This window comes from Pelodiscus sinensis, chromosome 2 (genome assembly GCF_052426305.1).
Source record: "Pelodiscus sinensis isolate ZL-2025 chromosome 2, ASM5242630v1, whole genome shotgun sequence".
Taxonomy (NCBI): Eukaryota; Metazoa; Chordata; order Testudines; family Trionychidae; genus Pelodiscus; species Pelodiscus sinensis.
In genome coordinates this window covers 284,260-304,445 of record NC_143053.1, presented here as the reverse complement: position 1 = coordinate 304,445, position 20,186 = coordinate 284,260, and the positions used below count along the sequence as shown (strand labels likewise).

The following is a 20,186-nucleotide window of genomic DNA, read 5'->3' as shown; positions in this document are numbered from 1 at the left end:
CGAACTAGCTGGCATTTAAAAATGGTGCCGGACGGCTTTATGCAAATGAAGCCCGGGAAATTCAAATCCCGGGCTTCATTTGCAACTCGGTATGACTACATTACCCCCCCTAGTTCAAACTAGGGGGGTAGTGTAGACATACCCTTATAGAGCCTTACCCTGAACCCCCTCCTACACCTCAAATCCCTGCCACAGGCTCAGCTCAGAGCCCTTCCCGCACTCCAAATTCCTTAGCCCAAGACCAGAGCCCACACCCTCTGCCCCTGCCTGGTGAAAGGGAGGGAGGATGGGGGAGGAAGGGAAGACAGAGTGACTAGGGTAGGGCCTCATAGAAGGGGCATGAAGGAGGTGGGACAAGGGTATTTGGGTCTGAGGTAGATCCTGGATGGCACTTAAATTCAAAAAGTGATCTCATGCTTAAAAAAGTTAAAGACCACTGCCCTAGGGGGAGCTCATTACTGTGTTGAGCCTACATTTCTTCAGCATAAACGTAAACCCAGATTAAAGTGGACTGAGTGACCCTCGCAGGGTTTAACACTGCATTAACTAAATGAGTTTACAAATCACACATTTCATTTAACCCGGGACACCTGAGCAGCCAGTGATCTAGCCATTAGTGGAGGCTAGCTCCCCTTCAGTCTGAGGCCCCACCCCTCTCCTTCTTTTCCCCATTTTCCCTCTTCCCTCTAATTCTACTCCCCTTCCCACAAGAGTCCAGCACCCCCACCTCAGTCCCTGACCCCAGCACTGGGTGATGAAGCCCTAGTCCTGGTATCAGGGTAGTGCAGCTGCAGAGCCCCTAGTCCCAGTGTGCCAGGCAGCATGACCCAAGCACCAGGCAGGCACTGCAGTACCAGCAGCAGCCCACCTCAGTTCCTGCCAGGAGGCAGTCAACTCAGCCTCAGCCAGCCTAGGCCAGGGCAGAGTGATGGAAGGAAACTGCAGGTGGGGGACTACCGGTAGACCGGGAGCATAGCATGGATGAGCTCACACCAGGCTGCTTGAAGCACAGCCTCTCCCACCTAAGATACCTTCAGTCCATGCCTTTACATATATGCAAGGCCTGTGTACCCCTTATAATCAAGCACTTCCAGTACAACTCTACACTGCACCTACCTACATGTGGATTCTTTATCAAGGCTGGCTCATTCTGCTTATTGCTGGATTCCGTTGGGAGGTTGGAGCTGCTCTCTTGCTTAGCTGTGCCTTTCTTCTCAATTTGCTGGCCTAAGGTTGGGAGAACACAAAAAAAGGGGAAAAAACTTTAGTCGTTTTATTTATCAGAAGCTACCTGATGCCTAAAGACAAACCCCAAAATCTGTAAAAATTCCAAAAGTGCTATGCACCCTGAAATCCAAAGTCAAAAGTCAGGACAGGACATAGCACAGTATTGATGAAGCAAATGAATGATCTCTTGAAGTCAATGGAGGGCAGACCTTCAGCCTCATATTCCTGGGCCTCTCTTCAGCAATCAACATTGTCAGTCAAGAGATTCTGCTATTCTGCCTGAGGGAGATGGTAGGAATCCAGGGAAATATGATAAAAAAAGATTGAATTCTCCTTTGGTAGGAGTTAAACAAAGGCCAGTAGTGAGAAACTGCATTTCCACTGTCACTTGTGAAGTCCCAAAATTATCAATTCTCTTTTAGGTCCTACTGAACATCTGCAGGCAAGTACTGGGGGAATGCACTAGTAAAATGACATTGATGGAAGTGTTCAAAATATGTAGGTAACAGACACTTCCACCAAACTTCAACACATACAACAATATCACTGTCTCTAAGCTGGCCCACTGCTTGGACAAGAGCAGCTGGCAGAAGCTGAACCCAAGAAAGACAGATATTATGCTGACTGGCAGAGAAAAGCTCTTTGAAGAGTGTGCAGTAACCAATGTTTGGTGATACACAACCATAACTGACCATCCATTTCAGCCTGCAGTTTAGGTCTAGTCTACACAGCAGTTACAGTAATAACTTGCTTAACACGTGCCCGCTTAACATGTTTTCGCAATAGCATGATTTTCTGGGGGGGAACGTTTTTTGAACAACACAACTGTCCCTGAAATAACACGGTTTCCCCAGCCAGTCAGTCGCCAGCAGCTGCTCGGGGCCTCCCCCGCCTCCCTTGAAAGCGGCAGAGGGTTCACTGCTTGCAATGCCATTCCCCAGAGACCCCCTCTTGCTGGACGCCTTGCTCCCTCTCCTCCGACCTAGCTTGCAGGCCGGCGGCTGCACGGGGCTTCTCCAGCCTCCCTTCAAAGCGGCGAAGGGTTCAGTGCTCGCCGCGCCATTCCCCGGAGACCCCCTCTCGCCGGACGCCTTGCTCCCTCTCCTCTGACCCAGCTTGCAGGCCAGCGGCTGGGTTTCCCCATTTCCCAGCAATTGAAACGCAACCCCCATCTTTTCCATTATTTTCAATGGGAAAATTGACACAGCATAACATGTTTTCACCTAACACAATCATTTTCAAAATGTATCTACCATGTTAAATGAGGAATTACTGTATTTCAGAATAACCTGTGAGGATTTGTACTGGCACCCATACTGTTCAACAGATTCAACAGTGATCTAGAAGGAGGAGTAAACAGTGAGGTTTCTAAGACTGAAGATGATACAAAATTACTGAAGATAATTAAGTTCTAGGCAGACAGCGAAGAGCTACAAAAGGATCCCAGAAAAATGGGCAAATAAAATTCAGTGTTGATAAATGCAAAATACTACACACTGGAAAACAATCTCACTGATGCATACAAAATGATGAGGTCAAAATTAGCTGTTACTACCCACGAGAAATCTAGGAATCATTTTGGATAGTTGTCTGAAAACATACATTAAACATGCAGCGACAGTCAAAAAAAAGAAAAGAATGTTACGAACCACTAGGAAAAGAACAGCCCGGGTGGCACTTCAAAGAGGCAGCTGCACTGAGCCTGTGGTCAGCTGAGGACTCCAACTGATCTCAGGCTTCTGTAGCACTGCCCCTTTGAAACACCTCTGCAGCATTTCAAAGGGGCAGCACACAATCGCATGATTAATCATAATTATTTTTTTAATTGCTTGACAGCCCTAATAAAAAGACAGAAAAAATAATGTCATTATATAAATCAATGATATACCTACACCTTGAATAATGCATGCAGTTCCAGTTACCCCGTCTCAGAAAACATACGTAATAATTGCAAAATGTACAGAGAAAAGCAACAAAAATGATGAGGGGTATGGAACGCCTTCTATACCAGAAAAGATTAAAAAGACTGAAACTGTTCAGCTTACAAAGGAGACAACTATGAGGGGATATTATAAGGCAGGGCTACTCAACACATAGCTCATGGGCTGCATGCAGCCCACAGCCCATTTGTTTGTGGCCCACGGTGTGGTTTGGGTTTACGTGGGGCTCAACATGTGGCCTGCGAGTAGGATCCTTTGAATATGATCTCCACTGGGAACACACTCCACAACAGAGAGGCGTCTCCCAGGCGGGGTGAGCACTGAAAGACACAAGTGGATAGGCTGGCTGGAACAGGCAAGTACAGGGTATTGGCATTTCTAACCCATAGGGAGGAGGTGCCGGGAGTGCTGGGGCTTTGTAGGAAGTGCTTTGTATTCATGCCCATCAGTGTGAAAGAAGCTATTTGCATATATATTGCATGTATATGCAACCACACTTAAGTTGTGGCCCTTGGCACGTGCTGTGAGTATCATTGTGGCTCCTGGGACTTCCACAATCGAGTAGCCCTGTTACAGAGGTCTACAAAATCATGCAACCACACTTAAGTTGTGGCCCTCGGCACGTGCTGTGAGTATCATTGTGGCTCCTGGGGCTTCCACAATTGAGTAGTCCTGTTACAGAGGTCTACAAAATCATGAATAATGTGGAGAAAGTGAATAACAAAGTGTGATTTACCCCTTCACACAATGCACAAACCAGGGGTCACTCAATAAAATTAACAGGCAGCAGATTTAAAGCAAACATAAGGAAGCACTGCTTCACACAGCACACGGTCAACTTGTGGCACTTGTTGCCAGGGGATATTATGAAGGCCAAAAGTAAAACAGGGTACAAAGAAGAATGAAATAAACTCATTGAAGACAGATCCATCAATCGATATTAGTCAAGGTTAGGGACACAAACTCGTGTTCAGGGTAACCCTAAACCTCTGATTGCCAGCAGCTGGGACTGGATGACAGAGGATAGATCACTTGATAATTGCCGTTCTGTTTGTTCCTTCTGAGACATCTGGCACCAGCCACTGTTAGAAAACAGGAAACTGGGTTACACACACCATTGATCTAGCTCTCTATGGTCATTCTTACTTTCTTCATGCCATTTTGAGAAAAAATGACAAAAAGAAAAACAAAGAATGGCAGTGTTCGTTATACAAGACCACATTACAGTAAAAGCTACATTATCTGGCCCTGTACAACTGGAAAGCTCTATCAATCAGCACTCCTGATCTCCATAGAAACTCCAGTTTATAGTCTGGTTGGTATAGGTGGGCAGTCTCTACCTGGCTCTGTGTGGCTCCCTGGAAGCAGCAACATGTCCCTGCTACTCTTAGGCAGAGGAACAGTCACAGGGGCTCTATGTGCTGCCCCAACCCCACCCCACATGATGGCTCCACCGCTCCCTATGGCCAGGAACTGCTGCCCACTGATACTGCATGGGCAGTGTGTGCAGGCAGAGTCAACACTCAGGCCAGGAGGACGGGTGCAGGAGCAGGGATGGGGTCTCTGGGTGGCAGGGAGGGTGCAGAGTTTGGGCACGAGCGGTATGGGGGGGTACACTTATCTGGCTCTGCGACTCCTGCCACTCCCATACAGCACCCCCCACTGCTCTCATTAGCTGTGCTTATGGCCAATGGGAGCAGCGGGGAAAGCCTCCAGGTGGTTTCCTGCACTGCTATTCCCCCACTTAGAGAGAAGAGGAACAGAAGCATACAAGGCCACTTTTCTCCCCCACAAGCTGGATGTAGCCCACACGGCTCAACCCCCCTCCGTCCCAGAGGGAAGCTGTCCCTGATGTTCCAACCTTATAGGGGGGACTGGGCTGGAGTGACAGCACAGGTTCCACAATGAAGTGTAGGGGTGAGCCCCGAGCCTGCAGTCCACCTGTAAGATGATCATGGACCATCAGTGGTCCACAGACCACACTTTGAGACCCATTGATCTACGACATCTGTGACAAATGTTTGTCTTGCTGCTTTTAGATATCTCCAGTGGGTGGCCATTCCATAATCTCCTAGGGATGTTAGATAGCTTGTAACTGAATAGTTGTGTAACCACATGAAACTGTAACAGTTACAGGACTATTTGATAGTCCCCAGAGGCAGGGCCAGCTACCAGTGCATTCCCAGCCACACTCCTGGGGGCCCACTGCTACATTGCACTGCTGCCTATCAGAGGCAGAAGTGCAGGGGGGCAGGTGGGAGCCACTCTGGGAGAGCAGCCAGTTTAAAAACCAGTTTGACATCCAGGCCCAGGCTCACCATGGACAGTGGCTGCTTTGCAGCAGCCTCCTCTGCCCCCCGTCCCTGCACACAGTGTGTGTGTGAGGGGACAGGGAGAACCACAGAGCTGGTGCTGGGGGGGAGGAGGCAGCGGCAGGAGGGCAGGCAGGTCCGTGGAGCCAGCACACATGGGGAACCTGCTTGAAAGGCGGCTCCTCACACATATCGACTCCTGCCTGTCCCCCTCACCCTCCTTGTTGTTGCCTCTCTAAGAGAGGCAGCAGCACAGAGGTGAGGGCGGGGGCAGGCGGCTCTGGTGATCACTGGCACTGACTCTCAGTCCCATCCCCCCTTTCTGCCTCTGATACAGAGGCAGCAAGGGGGGGAGTGTGTGTAGTCAACAAGATTAACTGATAAGCCCAAGCTTACTGGTTAATTGTGTAGTCATCTATACATTGACATCCCTTCTACCTCCCTAAGCATATTACTAACAATTAGGATTTTTTTTCTAATGTCCAACCTAAACTTCCTGTGCTGCAAATTAAGCCCATTGCTACTCACCCTATCCTCAGAGGTTAGGGAGAATATTTTTTCTCCCTTCTCCTTAAACAGCTTTTAGATAGATATGCTGGAGGACAGCGATAGGGTCCATAGTGACCTGGACAAATTGGAGGGTTATGCCAGAAGAAATCTGATGCACTTCAACAAGGACAAGTGCACTTAGGCTGGAGGAATCCCATGCACTGTTAAAGGCTAGGGACTGTCTAGCTAAGCAGCAGGTCTACAGAAAAAAGACCAAGTTAATTACAGCAGACAAGAAGCTGGATATGAGTCAACAATTTGCCCTTCTTGCCAACAAGGCTAACAGCATATTGGACTGCATTAGTAGGAGCATTGCTAGCACTGGACATTGTTGCCTCACTGTGTATTGCAATTCAATACTTACAGAAGAGATGAATGCCTCCTGTTCCTCTGTGCTGTTTGCAAATTGCCAGATATCTTCTTTAGTTTCTACACCAGGACTACTCAACTTCAGAAGCTCTGGGGGCCACAATGATACTCACAGCACATGGTGAGGGTTGCAACTTAAGTGTAGTTGCATATACAGTACATGCAAATATATATGCAAATAAAAGCAAATAGCTTCTTTCACACTGATGGGCATGAATACAAAGATTAAGCCTTAGACCGCGGCACCGGACCCAAACATGGCCAGTGTGAGCCAGTCAGCATCTCTCAGGCTCTGTGCACAAGGCTAAGTAGCACTTCCCACATGCCCCAGCACTCCCAGCACCTCCTCCTTGGGGGCTAGAAACGCTGACACTCTGTACCTGCCTGTTCCAGACAGCCCATCTGCTTGCACCTTTCCATGCTCACCCCGCTTGGAAGATGCCTCGCCGTTGTGGAGTGTGTTCCCAGTAGAGGTCATGTTCAAAGGATCCCACCCACGGGCCACGAGTTGAGCACCGCATAAACCCAACCAGACCGCAGGCCGCAAATAAATGGGCCACGGGCCACATGCAGCCCAAAGCCCACATACTGAGTAGCCCTGTTCTACTCTCTTATGCTCTTTCCTCCCCAGTAGCATCTGTGGCAATAATTCCTGAGGATTTTGTTGTCCAATAAGTCTTTGCCATCTCAGTTGGGTAACACAGCACTGATACAGGTGATTCCACATAATACATCAGCTATAGCAGAATGGTCACCAACTTAGAATTCCTGTACAAGCAATTTCTGTGGTCTTCCAGCATATCGCACATCTGAAGAAATGGGTTTTGCCTGCTCTGAGACCACAATAGGTCATTATCATTGTTAGCCATATCTGCTGCATGGTGTATCACTGTATCTAAACACAAAGAAATCACACTCCCTGTCCCTGAAAAATCACAAACTGATGATGATGCAGACTGAAAAACAACAGTCACAGAATCAGGATTCCCCCATCAGTACGTAGCAGATCTATGTAACTTTGTTCTCACACATAATTATTTCCAATTTGGGGACAACATATATCTCCAGATCAGCAGCACAGCCATGGGTACCCGCATGGCCCCACAGTATGCTAACATACTCAGTGGTTTGAGCATTGGCCTGCTAAACCCAGGGTTGTGAGTTCAATCCTTGAGGAGGCCATTTAGGGATTTGGGGCAAAAATTGTCAGGGATGGTACTTGGTCCTGCTGTGAAGGCAGGGGACTGGACTCAATGACCTTTCAAGGTCCCTTCGAGTTCTAGGAGATAGGCAATCTCCATTAATTTTATTTTATCTTTATGGATGACTTAGAACAACGTTTCCTCAGATCCTGTCCCCTTTTACCCCTCCTTTACTTACGCTACATCGATAACATCTTTATGATCTGGACCCATGACCAAGAAACACTGGACGCATTCCACAGAGACTTTAACAACCTATATCCCACCATCAATCTCAGCCTGAACTATTCAACACGAGAGATCCATTTCCTGGACACGACAGTACAAATCACTAATGGAAAATAAAATACCACTCTCTACAGAAAACCCACTGACTGCGACACTTACCTACAGGCCTCCAGCTTCCATCCAGGACACACCATATGATCCTTCGTCTATAGTCAAGCCCTTAGGTACAACCGCATCTGCTCTAATCCCACTGACAGAGACCAGAAACTTCAAGATCTCTACCAAGCATTTGTAAATCTCAATTACCCACAGGGGGAAATAAAAAAACAAATTGAAAGAGCCAGACGAATACCCAGAAACCATCTACTTCAAGATAGGCCCAAGAAAACCAACAATAGAACACCACTTGTCATCACCTATAGCTCCCAACTTAAACCCCTCCAACACATTATCAATAACCTACAACCTATACTGGAACAAGATACTACACTCCGAGAGGCTCTGGGAGACAGACCCATAGTCTCCTATAGACAACCACCTAATCTCAGGAAGATTCTTACCAACAACCACAGGACATACCACGTTAATACCAACCCTGTTGCCAACTTTGTCCACATATTTACTCTGGTGACACCATCACTGGACTTAACCATATCAGTTGTATGATCAAGAACACATATTCCTGTTCATATAATTTATGCCGTCATGTGTCAACAGTGTCCTTCTGCTATGTATATTGGACAGACTTCTCAGACACTTCGCCAAAGAATTAATGCCCACAAATCAGACAACAGGCATCTTCACAAGGAAAAACCAGTTGCTTTTCATTTCAACCTATCTGGACGTAGTCTTAGAGACCTTACTACATGCATCTTACTTCAAAGAGACTTTAACACCAGATTACAGAGGGAAACTTGAGAACTTTCTTTCATGTTTAAATGTGACACTTTACGAATGGGCCTTAACAAAGATGCTAATTACCTTAAGGATTACAAATATAGCTTTCTCACTTATCACCCCTGATTAGCCATTCATTGACTCATGAATAGCTATTCCCGCCCTCGCACTTCCTCACCCCACCTTCTGTACTAAATCTGATTTGTCAATTTAATAATGTGTTCACTTTTTTCATTGTATTTCTTTGGTATACATATGGTCATGCCAATTCTCTTCCATAATATGATCTGAGAAAGTGGGTCTGGCCCACGAAAGCTCATCACCTATTAAACCATCTTGTTAGTCTTTAAAGTGCTATATAGTTTTTCCTTTTCATTGTGGTTCAGATATTTTGCCATCGTCCACTCTACCTGATTTTCTAGATGCTGGTCCTGATTTTTTCACCAGTGAAGCTGGTTTGAAACCTTTCTGACCAGCAGCTTTTCCTGCTGCTTTCTTGGCACTCATTTCCCTGGAAAAGAATAGAGGGAAGCAGGTTTCTTATTAACTTTAAAGCACTAATAAGCTCAGCTTTGCATGAGCCAACAGACAGTAAGAAAATTTTTTTAAAAAAGCGACGAGGAGTCCTGTGGCACCTTATAGACTAACTGAAGTGTAGGAGCATAAGCTTTCGTGGGCAAAGACCCACTTTGTCAGATGCAAAAAAATTTTACTGCTGCAAACATGAGTGTATGAGGAGCCTCCATTAACCTCTTGTAACTACAGCCGCTCCCCAAGTTACGACAACCTCCACTTAAGAACATCTACCCTTACGACCAAAGCGGTCGTAAATGCGGATCTGAGTTACGAACGGTGATCCATGCTTACGAACAGAGCAGTCACCATGTAACTCTATGGGATCCGAGTTACAAACACTTGGTCCGTAACTCCTTCGTAACTGGGGAAGTGGTTGCATTTGAAACATACTCAGTTTCTTTTTTTTTCCTCCCCTCCTTTTTTCTCGTTTTTTCCTTCCCCCTTCCAGTTCCTTTATTTACTCTTGGCTCTGGACTTCTAAAACTCCTATCATCTGAAGAAGTGGGTTGTGCTCATGATATCATCTACACGTTTGTTAGTCTTCAAGGTGCTACTAGAAGATTGGTTGTTTTTCACGTTTTTCCTGTTGCAGACTAACTCTCTGAAGCTCGTGGCATGGACAGGACGGGGGCGGGGGCGGGGTTGCGTTGTGGGATATCGAGGTTCGTGTCCCTCCCCACCCCCGTTTGCACGTGGAAGCGTCTTACAAGCCGACGAGCTGCTGGGATGAAAAGCCCCCAAAGGCGCAGTGAGGAGCCTGCGCGAGTGTCGGGGCGCGCTGGGCAAGGACAAGGCGCTGCGGGAAGAGCGCCGCCTCGACAGCCCCAAACGGCGCTTTCTCGGGCAGCAAAGCGCGACAGGCCCGTAGCGCCTCTGCCACGCGCCTCCGGGCGGGGCCAGCGAGCCCGCCCCACTCACTGTGTCCGCTGCTGGCCAACGGCCGCCCCAACCGTCACCGGGCAACGGCCACGCCGGAAGTGCGCGGTTCCCATGCGGAAGTGAAAGGGCGAGAGTGACCACTACGTCGGGACCTGCTCCAGCACCCGCCCCTCACCCCCCACACACGTACCAAGCGCTCCCAGGTAGCCGCCGCCATTTCCTACGGCCTGCCGGGCCGGCGCGCGTACCTGTCCCCCTCCCGCACAGGTACCCCCCCGCCATTTCCTACGGCCTGCCGGGCCGGCGCGCGTACCTGTCCCCCTCCCGCACAGGTACCCCCCCGCCATTTCCTTCTTCCTGCTGGGCCACTGTGGTACCTGTGCCCCTCCCCCCTCCCGCACAGGTACCCCCCCGCCATTTCCTTCTTCCTGCTGGGCCACTGTGGTACCTGTCCCCCTCCCCGCTCCCGCACAGGTACCCCCCCGCCATTTCCTACGGCCTGCCGGGCCGGCGCGCGTACCTGTCCCCCTCCCCCCTCCCGCACAGGTACCCCCCCGCCATTTCCTACGGCCTGCCGGGCCGGCGCGCGTACCTGTGCCCCTCCCCCCTCCCGCACAGGTACCCCCCCGCCATTTCCTTCAGCCTGCTGGGCCACTGTGGTACCTGTGCCCCTCCCCCTCCCGCACAGGTACCCCCCGCCATTTCCTTCAGCCTACTGGGCCACTGTGGTACCTGTGCCCCTCCCCCTCCCGCACAGGTACCCCCCGCCATTTCCTTCAGCCTACTGGGCCACTGTGGTACCTGTGCCCCTCCCCCTCCCGCACAGGTACCCCCCCGCCATTTCCTTCAGCCTGCTGGGCCACTGCGGTACCTGTCCCCCTCCCCCCTCCCGCACAGGTACCCCCCGCCATTTCCTTCTTCCTGCTGGGCCACTGTGGTACCTGTGCCCCTCCCCCCTCCCGCACAGGTACCCCCCGCCATTTCCTTCAGCCTGCTGGGCCATTGTGGTACCTGTGCCCCTCCCCCTTCCGCACAGGTACCCCCCGCCATTTCCTTCAGCCTGCTGGGCCACTGCGGTACCTGTGCCCCTCCCCCCTCCCGCACAGGTACCCCCCGCCATTTCCTTCAGCCTGCTGGGCCACTGCGGTACCTGTGCCCCTCCCCCTCCCGCACAGGTACCCCCCGCCATTTTCTTCGTCCTGCTGGGCCACTGTGGTACCTGTGCCCCTCCCCCTCCCGCACAGGTACCCCCCGCCATTTCCTTCAGCCTGCTGGGCCACTGCGGTACCTGTGCCCCTCCCCCCTCCCGCACAGGTACCCCCCGCCATTTCCTTCGTCCTGCTGGGCCACTGCGGTACCTGTGCCCCTCCCCCCTCCCGCACAGGTACCCCCCCGCCATTTCCTTCAGCCTGCTGGGCCACTGTGGTACCTGTGCCACTCCCCCTCCCGCACAGGTACCCCCCCGCCATTTCCTTCAGCCTGCTGGGCCACTGTGGTACCTGTGCCCCTCCCCCTCCCGCACAGGTATCCCCCCGCCATTTCCTTCAGCCTGCTGGGCCACTGGGGTACCTGTCCCCCTCCCCCCTCCCGCACAGGTACCCCCCGCCATTTCCTTCAGCCTACTGGGCCACTGGGGTACCTGTGCCCCTCCCCCCTCCCGCACAGGTACCCCCCGCCATTTCCTTCAGCCTACTGGGCCACTGGGGTACCTGTCCCCCTCCCCCTCCCGAACAGGTACCCCCCCGCCATTTCCTTCGTCCTGCTGGGCCACTGTGGTACCTGTGCCCCTCCCCGCTCCCGCACAGGTACTCCCCGCCATTTCCTTCGTCCTGCTGGGCCATTGTGGTACCTGTACCCCTCCCCCCTCCCGCAAAGGTACCCCCCCGCCATTTCCTTCTTCCTGCTGGGCCACTGTGGTACCTGTCCCCCTCCCTCCTCCCGCATAGTTACCCCCCCGCCATTTCCTTCTTCCTGCTGGGCCACTGTGGTACCTGTCCCCCTCCCCCCTCCCGCACAGGTACCCCCCTCCATTTCCTTCTTCCTGCTGGGCCACTGTGGTACCTGTCCCCCTCCCCCCTCCCGCACAGGTACCCCCCCGCCATTTCCTTCAGCCTGCTGGGCCACTGTGGTACCTGTGCCCCTCCCCCCTCCCGCACAGGTACCCCCCCGCCATTTCCTTCAGCCTGCTGGGCCACTGTGGTACCTGTCTCCCTCCCCCCTCCCGCACAGGTACCCCCCCGCCATTTCCTTCTTCCTGCTGGGCCACTGTGGTACCTGTCCCCCTCCTCCCTCCCGCACAGGTACCCCCCCGCCATTTCCTTCAGCCTGCTGGGCCACTGTGGTACCTGTGCCCCTCCCCCCTCCCGCACAGGTACCCCCCTGCCATTTCCTTCAGCCTGCCTGGCCATTGTGGTACCTGTCTCCCTCTCCCCTCCCGCACAGGTACCCCCCCGCCATTTCCTTCAGCCTGCTGGGCCATTGTGGTACCTTTCCCCCTGCACCCTCCCGCACAGGTACCCCCCCGCCATTTCCTTCTTCCTGCTGGGCCACTGTGGTACCTGTGCCCCTCCCCCCTCCCGCACAGGTACCCCCCGCAATTTCCTTCGTCCTGCTGGGCCACTGTGGTACCTGTCCCCCTCCCCGCTCCCGCACAGGTACCCCCCCGCCATTTCCTTCTTCCTGCTGGGCCACTGTGGTACCTGTGCCCCTCCCCCCTCCCGCACAGGTACCCCCCGCCATTTCCTTCAGCCTGCTGGGCCACTGTGGTACCTGTCCCCCTCCACCCTCCCGCACAGGTACCCCCCCGCCATTTCCTTCAGCCTGCTGGGCCACTATGGTACCTGTCCCCCTCCCCCCTCCCGCACAGGTACCCCCCCGCCATTTCCTTCGTCCTGCTGGGCCACTGTGCTACCTGTCCCCCTCCCCCCTCCCGCACAGGTACCCCCCCGCCATTTCCTTCGTCCTGCTGGGCCACTGTGGTACCTGTCCCCCTCCACCCTCCCGCACAGGTACCCCCCCCGCCATTTCCTTCAGCCTGCTGGGCCACTGTGGTACCTGTCCCCCTCCCCCCTCCCGCACAGGTACCCCCCCGCCATTTCCTTCGTCCTGCTGGGCCACTGTGGTACCTGTGCCCCTCCCCACTCCCGCACAGGTACCCCCCCGCCATTTCCTTCTTCCTGCTGGGCCACTGTGGTACCTGTCCCCCTTCCCCCTCCCGCACAGGTACCCCCCCCGCCATTTCCTTCAGCCTGCTGGGCCACTGTGGTACCTGTCCCCCTCCTCCCTCCCGCACAGGTACCCCCCCGCCATTTCCTTCAGCCTGCTGGGCCACTGTGGTACCTGTGCCCCTCCCCCCTCCCGCACAGGTACCCCCCTGCCATTTCCTTCAGCCTGCTGGGCCATTGTGGTACCTGTCTCCCTCCCCCCTCCCGCACAGGTACCCCCCCGCCATTTCCTTCAGCCTGCTGGGCCATTGTGGTACCTTTCCCCCTGCACCCTCCCGCACAGGTACCCCCCCGCCATTTCCTTCTTCCTGCTGGGCCACTGTGGTACCTGTGCCCCTCCCCCCTCCCGCACAGGTACCCCCCCGCCATTTCCTTCAGCCTGCTGGGCCACTGTGGTACCTGTCCCCCTCCCCCCTCCCGCACAGGTACCCCCCCGCCATTTCCTTCGTCCTGCTGGGCCACTGTGGTACCTGTCCCCCTCTCCGCTCCCGCACAGGTACCCCCCCCGCCATTTCCTTCTTCCTGCTGGGCCACTGCGATACCCTTCCCCCTCCCCCCTCCCGCACAGGTACCCCCCCCGCCATTTCCTTCTTCCTGCTGGGCCACTGTGGTACCTGTGCTGCTCCCCCCCCCCCGCACAGGTACCCCCCGCCATTTCCTTCTTCCTGCTGGGCCACTGTGGTACCTGTCCCCCTCCCTCCTCCCGCATAGTTACCCCCCCGCCATTTCCTTCTTCCTGCTGGGCCACTGTGGTACCTGTCCCCCTCCCCCCTCCCGCACACGTACCCCCCCTCCATTTCCTTCTTCCTGCTGGGCCACTGTGGTACCTGTCCCCCTCCCCCCTCCCGCACAGGTACCCCCCCGCCATTTCCTTCAGCCTGCTGGGCCACTGTGGTACCTGTGCCCCTCCCCCCTCCCGCACAGGGACCCCCCCGCCATTTCCTTCAGCCTGCTGGGCCACTGTGGTACCTGTGCCCCTCCCCCCTCCCGCACAGGGACCCCCCCGCCATTTCCTTCAGCCTGCTGGGCCACTGTGGTACCTGTCCCCCTCCCCCCTCCCGCACAGGTACCCCCCGCCATTTCCTTCTTCCTGCTGGGCCACTGTGGTACCTGTCTCCCTCCCCCCTCCCGCACAGGTACCCCCCGCCATTTCCTTCTTCCTGCTGGGCCACTGTGGTACCTGTCCCCCTCCTCCCTCCCGCACAGGTACCCCCCCGCCATTTCCTTCAGCCTGCTGGGCCACTGTGGTACCTGTGCCTCTCCCCCTCCCGCACAGGTACCCCCCTGCCATTTCCTTCAGCCTGCTGGGCCATTGTGGTACCTGTCTCCCTCTCCCCTCCCGCACAGGTACCCCCCCGCCATTTCCTTCAGCCTGCTGGGCCATTGTGGTACCTTTCCCCCTGCACCCTCCCGCACAGGTACCCCCCCGCCATTTCCTTCTTCCTGCTGGGCCACTGTGGTACCTGTGCCCCTCCCCCCTCCCGCACAGGTACCCCCCGCAATTTCCTTCGTCCTGCTGGGCCACTGTGGTACCTGTCCCCCTCCCCGCTCCCGCACAGGTACCCCCCCGCCATTTCCTTCTTCCTGCTGGGCCACTGTGGTACCTGTGCCCCTCCCCCCTCCCGCACAGGTACCCCCCGCCATTTCCTTCAGCCTGCTGGGACACTGTGGTACCTGTCCCCCTCCACCCTCCCGCACAGGTACCCCCCCGCCATTTCCTTCAGCCTGCTGGGCCACTATGGTACCTGTCCCCCTCCCCCCTCCCGCACAGGTACCCCCCCGCCATTTCCTTCGTCCTGCTGGGCCACTGTGCTACCTGTCCCCCTCCCCCCTCCCGCACAGGTACCCCCCCGACATTTCCTTCAGCCTGCTGGGCCACTGTGGTACCTGTCCCCCTCCACCCTCCCGCACAGGTACCCCCCCGCCATTTCCTTCAGCCTGCTGGGCCACTGTGGTACCTGTCCCCCTCCCCCCTCCCGCACAGGTACCCCCCCGCCATTTCCTTCGTCCTGCTGGGCCACTGTGGTACCTGTGCCCCTCCCCACTCCCGCACAGGTACCCCCCCGCCATTTCCTTCTTCCTGCTGGGCCACTGTGGTACCTGTCCCCCTTCCCCCTCCCGCACAGGTACCCCCCCCGCCATTTCCTTCAGCCTGCTGGGCCACTGTGGTACCTGTCCCCCTCCTCCCTCCCGCACAGGTACCCCCCCGCCATTTCCTTCAGCCTGCTGGGCCACTGTGGTACCTGTGCCCCTCCCCCCTCCCGCACAGGTACCCCCCTGCCATTTCCTTCAGCCTGCTGGGCCATTGTGGTACCTGTCTCCCTCCCCCCTCCCGCACAGGTACCCCCCCGCCATTTCCTTCAGCCTGCTGGGCCATTGTGGTACCTTTCCCCCTGCACCCTCCCGCACAGGTACCCCCCCGCCATTTCCTTCTTCCTGCTGGGCCACTGTGGTACCTGTGCCCCTCCCCCCTCCCGCACAGGTACCCCCCCGCCATTTCCTTCAGCCTGCTGGGCCACTGTGGTACCTGTCCCCCTCCCCCCTCCCGCACAGGTACCCCCCCGCCATTTCCTTCGTCCTGCTAGGCCACTGTGGTACCTGTCCCCCTCTCCGCTCCCGCACAGGTACCCCCCCCGCCATTTCCTTCTTCCTGCTGGGCCACTGCGATACCCTTCCCCCTCCCCCCTCCCGCACAGGTACCCCCCCCGCCATTTCCTTCTTCCTGCTGGGCCACTGTGGTACCTGTGCTGCTCCCCCCCCCCCGCACAGGTACCCCCCGCCATTTCCTTCTTCCTGCTGGGCCACTGTGGTACCTGTCCCCCTCCCTCCTCCCGCATAGTTACCCCCCCGCCATTTCCTTCTTCCTGCTGGGCCACTGTGGTACCTGTCCCCCTCCCCCCTCCCGCACACGTACCCCCCCTCCATTTCCTTCTTCCTGCTGGGCCACTGTGGTACCTGTCCCCCTCCCCCCTCCCGCACAGGTACCCCCCCGCCATTTCCTTCAGCCTGCTGGGCCACTGTGGTACCTGTGCCCCTCCCCCCTCCCGCACAGGGACCCCCCCGCCATTTCCTTCAGCCTGCTGGGCCACTGTGGTACCTGTGCCCCTCCCCCCTCCCGCACAGGGACCCCCCCGCCATTTCCTTCAGCCTGCTGGGCCACTGTGGTACCTGTCCCCCTCCCCCCTCCTGCACAGGTACCCCCCGCCATTTCCTTCTTCCTGCTGGGCCACTGTGGTACCTGTCCCCCTCCCCCCTCCCGCACAGGTACCCCCCGCCATTTCCTTCTTCCTGCTGGGCCACTGTGGTACCTGTGCCCCTCCCCCCTCCCGCACAGGGACCCCCCCGCCATTTCCTTCAGCCTGCTGGGCCACTGTGGTACCTGTCTCCCTCCCCCCTCCCGCACAGGTACCCCCCCGCCATTTCCTTCTTCCTGCTGGGCCACTGTGGTACCTGTCCCCCTCCCCCCTCCCGCACAGGTACCCCCCCGCCATTTCCTTCAGCCTGCTGGGCCACTGTGGTACCTGTCTCCCTCCCCTCTCCCGCACAGGTACCCCCCCCGCCATTTCCTTCGGCCTGCCGGGCCACTGCGGTACCTGTCCCCCTCCCCCCTTCCGCACAGGTACCCCCCCGCCATTTCCTTCAGCCTCCTGGGCCACTGTGGTACCTGTCCCCCTCCCCCCTCCCGCACAGGTACCACCCGCCATTTCCTTCATCCTGCTGGGCCACAGCGGTACCTGTCCCCCTCCCCCCTCCCGCACAGGTACCACCCGCCATTTCCTTCATCCTGCTGGGCCACTGTGGTACCTGTCCCCCTCCCCCCTTCCGCACAGGTACCCCCCCGCCATTTCCTTCGTCCTGCTGGGCCACTGCGGTACCTGTCCCCCTCCCCCCTCCCGCACAGGTACCACCCGCCATTTCCTTCGTCCTGCTGGGCCACTGCGGTACCTGTGCCCCTCCCCGCTCCCGCATAGGTTCCCCCCCGCCATTTCCTTCGTCCTGCTGGGCCAGTGCGGTACCTGTGCCCCTCCCCCCTCCCGCACAGGTACCCCCCCGCCATTTCCTTCGTCCTGCTGGGCCACTGTGGTACCTGTCCCCCTCTCCGCTCCCACACAGATACCCCCCCCTCCCCCCCCGCCATTTCCTTCAGCCTGCTGGGCCACTGCGGTACCTGTGCCCCTCCCCCCTCCCGCACAGGTACCCCCCCGCCATTTCCTTCTTCCTGCTGGGCCACTGCGATACCTGTCCCCCTCCCCCCTCCCGCACAGGTACCCCCCCCCCCGCCATTTCCTTCTTCCTGCTGGGCCACTGTGGTACCTGTGCTGCTCCCCCCCCCCGCACAGGTACCCCCTGCCATTTCCTTCTTCCTGCTGGGCCACTGTGGTACCTGTCCCCCTCCCCCCTCCCGCACAGGTACCCCCCCGCCATTTCCTTCAGCCTGCTGGGCCACTGTGGTACCTGTGCCCCTCCCCCCTCCCACACAGGGACCCCCCCGCCATTTCCTTCAGCCTGCTGGGCCACTGTGGTACCTGTCTCCCTCCCCCCTCCCGCACAGGTCCCCCCCGCCATTTCCTTCTTCCTGCTGGGCCACTGTGGTACCTGTGCCCCTCCCCCCTCCCGCACAGGTACCCCCCCGCCATTTCCTTCAGCCTGCTGGGCCATTGTGGTACCTTTCCCCCTGCACCCTCCCGCACAGGTACCCCCCCGCCATTTCCTTCTTCCTGCTGGGGCACTGTGGTACCTGTGCCCCTCCCCCCTCCCGCACAGGTACCCCCCCGCCATTTCCTTCAGCCTGCTGGGCCACTGTGGTACCTGTCCCCCTCCACCCTCCCGCACAGGTACCCCCCCGCCATTTCCTTCAGCCTGCTGGGCCACTGTGGTACCTGTCCCCCTTCCGCCTCCCGCACAGGTACCCCCCCGCCATTTCCTTCGTCCTGCTGGGCCACTGTGGTACCTGTCCCCCTCCCCCCTCCCGCACAGGTACCCCCCCGCCATTTCCTTCGTCCTGCTGGGCCACTGTGGTACCTGTCCCCCTCCCTCCTCCCGCACAGGTACCCCCCCGCCATTTCCTTCTTCCTGCAGGGCCACTGTGGTACCTGTGCCCCTCCCCACTCCCGCACAGGTACCCCCCCGCCATTTCCTTCTTCCTGCTGGGCCACTGTGGTACCTGTGCCCCTCCCCCCTCCCGCACAGGTACCCCCCCGCCATTTCCTTCGTCCTGCTAGGCCACTGTGGTACCTGTCCCCCTTCCCCCTCCCGCACAGGTACCCCCCCGCCATTTCCTTCTTCCTGCTGGGCCACTGTGGTACCTGTCCCGCTCCCCAGTCCCGCACAGGTACCCCCCCGCCATTTCCTTCGTCCTGCTGGGCCACTGTGGTACCTGTGCCCCTCCCCCCTCCCGCACAGGTACCCCCCGCAATTTCCTTCAGCCTCCTGGGCCACTGCGGTACCTGTCCCCCTCCCCGCTCCCGCACAGGTACCCCCCCGCCATTTCCTTCTTCCTGCTGGGCCACTGTGGTACCTGTGCCCCTCCCCCCTCCCGCACAGGTACCCCCCCGCCATTTCTTTCAGCCTGCTGGGCCACTGCGGTACCTGTCCCCCTCTCCCCTCCTGCACAGGTACCCCCCCGCCAGTTCCTTCGTCCTGCTGGGCCACTGTGGTACCTGTCTCCCTCCCCCCTCCCGCACAGGTACCCCCCCGCCATTTCCTTCGTCCTGCTGGGCCACTGCGGTACCTGTCCCCCTCCCCGCTCCCGCACAGGTACCCCCCGCCATTTCCTTCAGCCTGCTGGGCCACTGGGGTACCTGTGCCCCTCCCCCCTCCCGCACAGGTACCCCCCCGCCATTTCCTTCGTCCTGCTGGGCCACTGTGGTACCTGTGCCCCTCCCCACTCCCGCACAGGTACCCCCCCGCCATTTCCTTCGTCCTGCTGGGCCACTGTGGTACCTGTCCCCCTCCCCCCTCCCCCCTCCCGCACAGGTACCCCCCCGCCATTTCCTTCTTCCTGGTGGGCCACTGTGGTACCTGTCCCGATCCCCACTCCCGCACAGGTACCCCCCCCGCCATTTCCTTCTTCCTGCTGGGCCACTGTGGTACCTGTGCCCCTCCCCCCTCCCGCACAGGTACCCCCCGCAATTTCCTTCAGCCTGCTGGGCCACTGCGGTACCTGTCCCCCTCCCCGCTCCCGCACAGGTACCCCCCCGCCATTTCCTTCTTCCTGCTGGGCCACTGTGGTACCTGTGCCCCTCCCTGCTCCCGCACAGGTACCCCCCCGCCATTTCCTTCAGCCTGCTGGGCCACTGGGGTACCTGTCCCCCTCTCCCCTCCCGCACAGGTACCCCCCCGCCATTTCCTTCTTCCTGCTGGGCCACTGTGGTACCTGTCCCCCTCCCCCCTCCCGCACAGGTACCCCCTGCCATTTCCTTCGTCCTGCTGGGCCACTGTGGTACCTGTCCCCCTCCACCCTCCCGCACAGGTATCCCCCCGCCATTTCCTTCAGCCTGCTGGGCCATTGTGGTACCTGTCCCCCTCCCCCCTCCCGCACAGGTACCCCCCCGCCATTTCCTTCTTCCTGCTGGGCCACTGTGGTACCTGTGCCCCTCCCTCCTCCCGCACAGGTACCCCCCGCCATTGCCTTCAGCCTGCCGGGCCACTGCGGTACCTGTCCCCCTCCCCTCTCCCGTACAGGTACCCCCCCCGCCATTTCCTTCAGCCTGCTGGGCCACTGTGGTACCTGTCCCCCTCCCCTCTCCCGCACAGGTACCCCCCCCGCCATTTCCTTCGGCC

The 20,186-nt window shown here is 57.4% G+C and overlaps 1 protein-coding gene across 1 annotated transcript in view; it reads right to left on the bottom strand.

Moving 5' to 3' along the window:
* Positions 1-10,170, bottom strand: part of IQANK1 (IQ motif and ankyrin repeat containing 1) — a 159,151-nt gene extending 148,981 nt beyond the window's left edge. The window contains exons 1-3 of the mRNA XM_089776076.1: positions 10,008-10,170; positions 9,135-9,235; positions 1,117-1,227 (exon numbers count right to left, since the gene is read on the bottom strand). Coding sequence (XP_089632202.1) covers positions 1,117-1,227; positions 9,135-9,231 — 208 coding nt within the window. The 5' untranslated portion in view covers positions 9,232-9,235; positions 10,008-10,170. The remainder of the gene's footprint in view (positions 1-1,116; positions 1,228-9,134; positions 9,236-10,007) is intronic.
* Between the last annotated feature and the right edge of the window lie 10,016 nt (positions 10,171-20,186).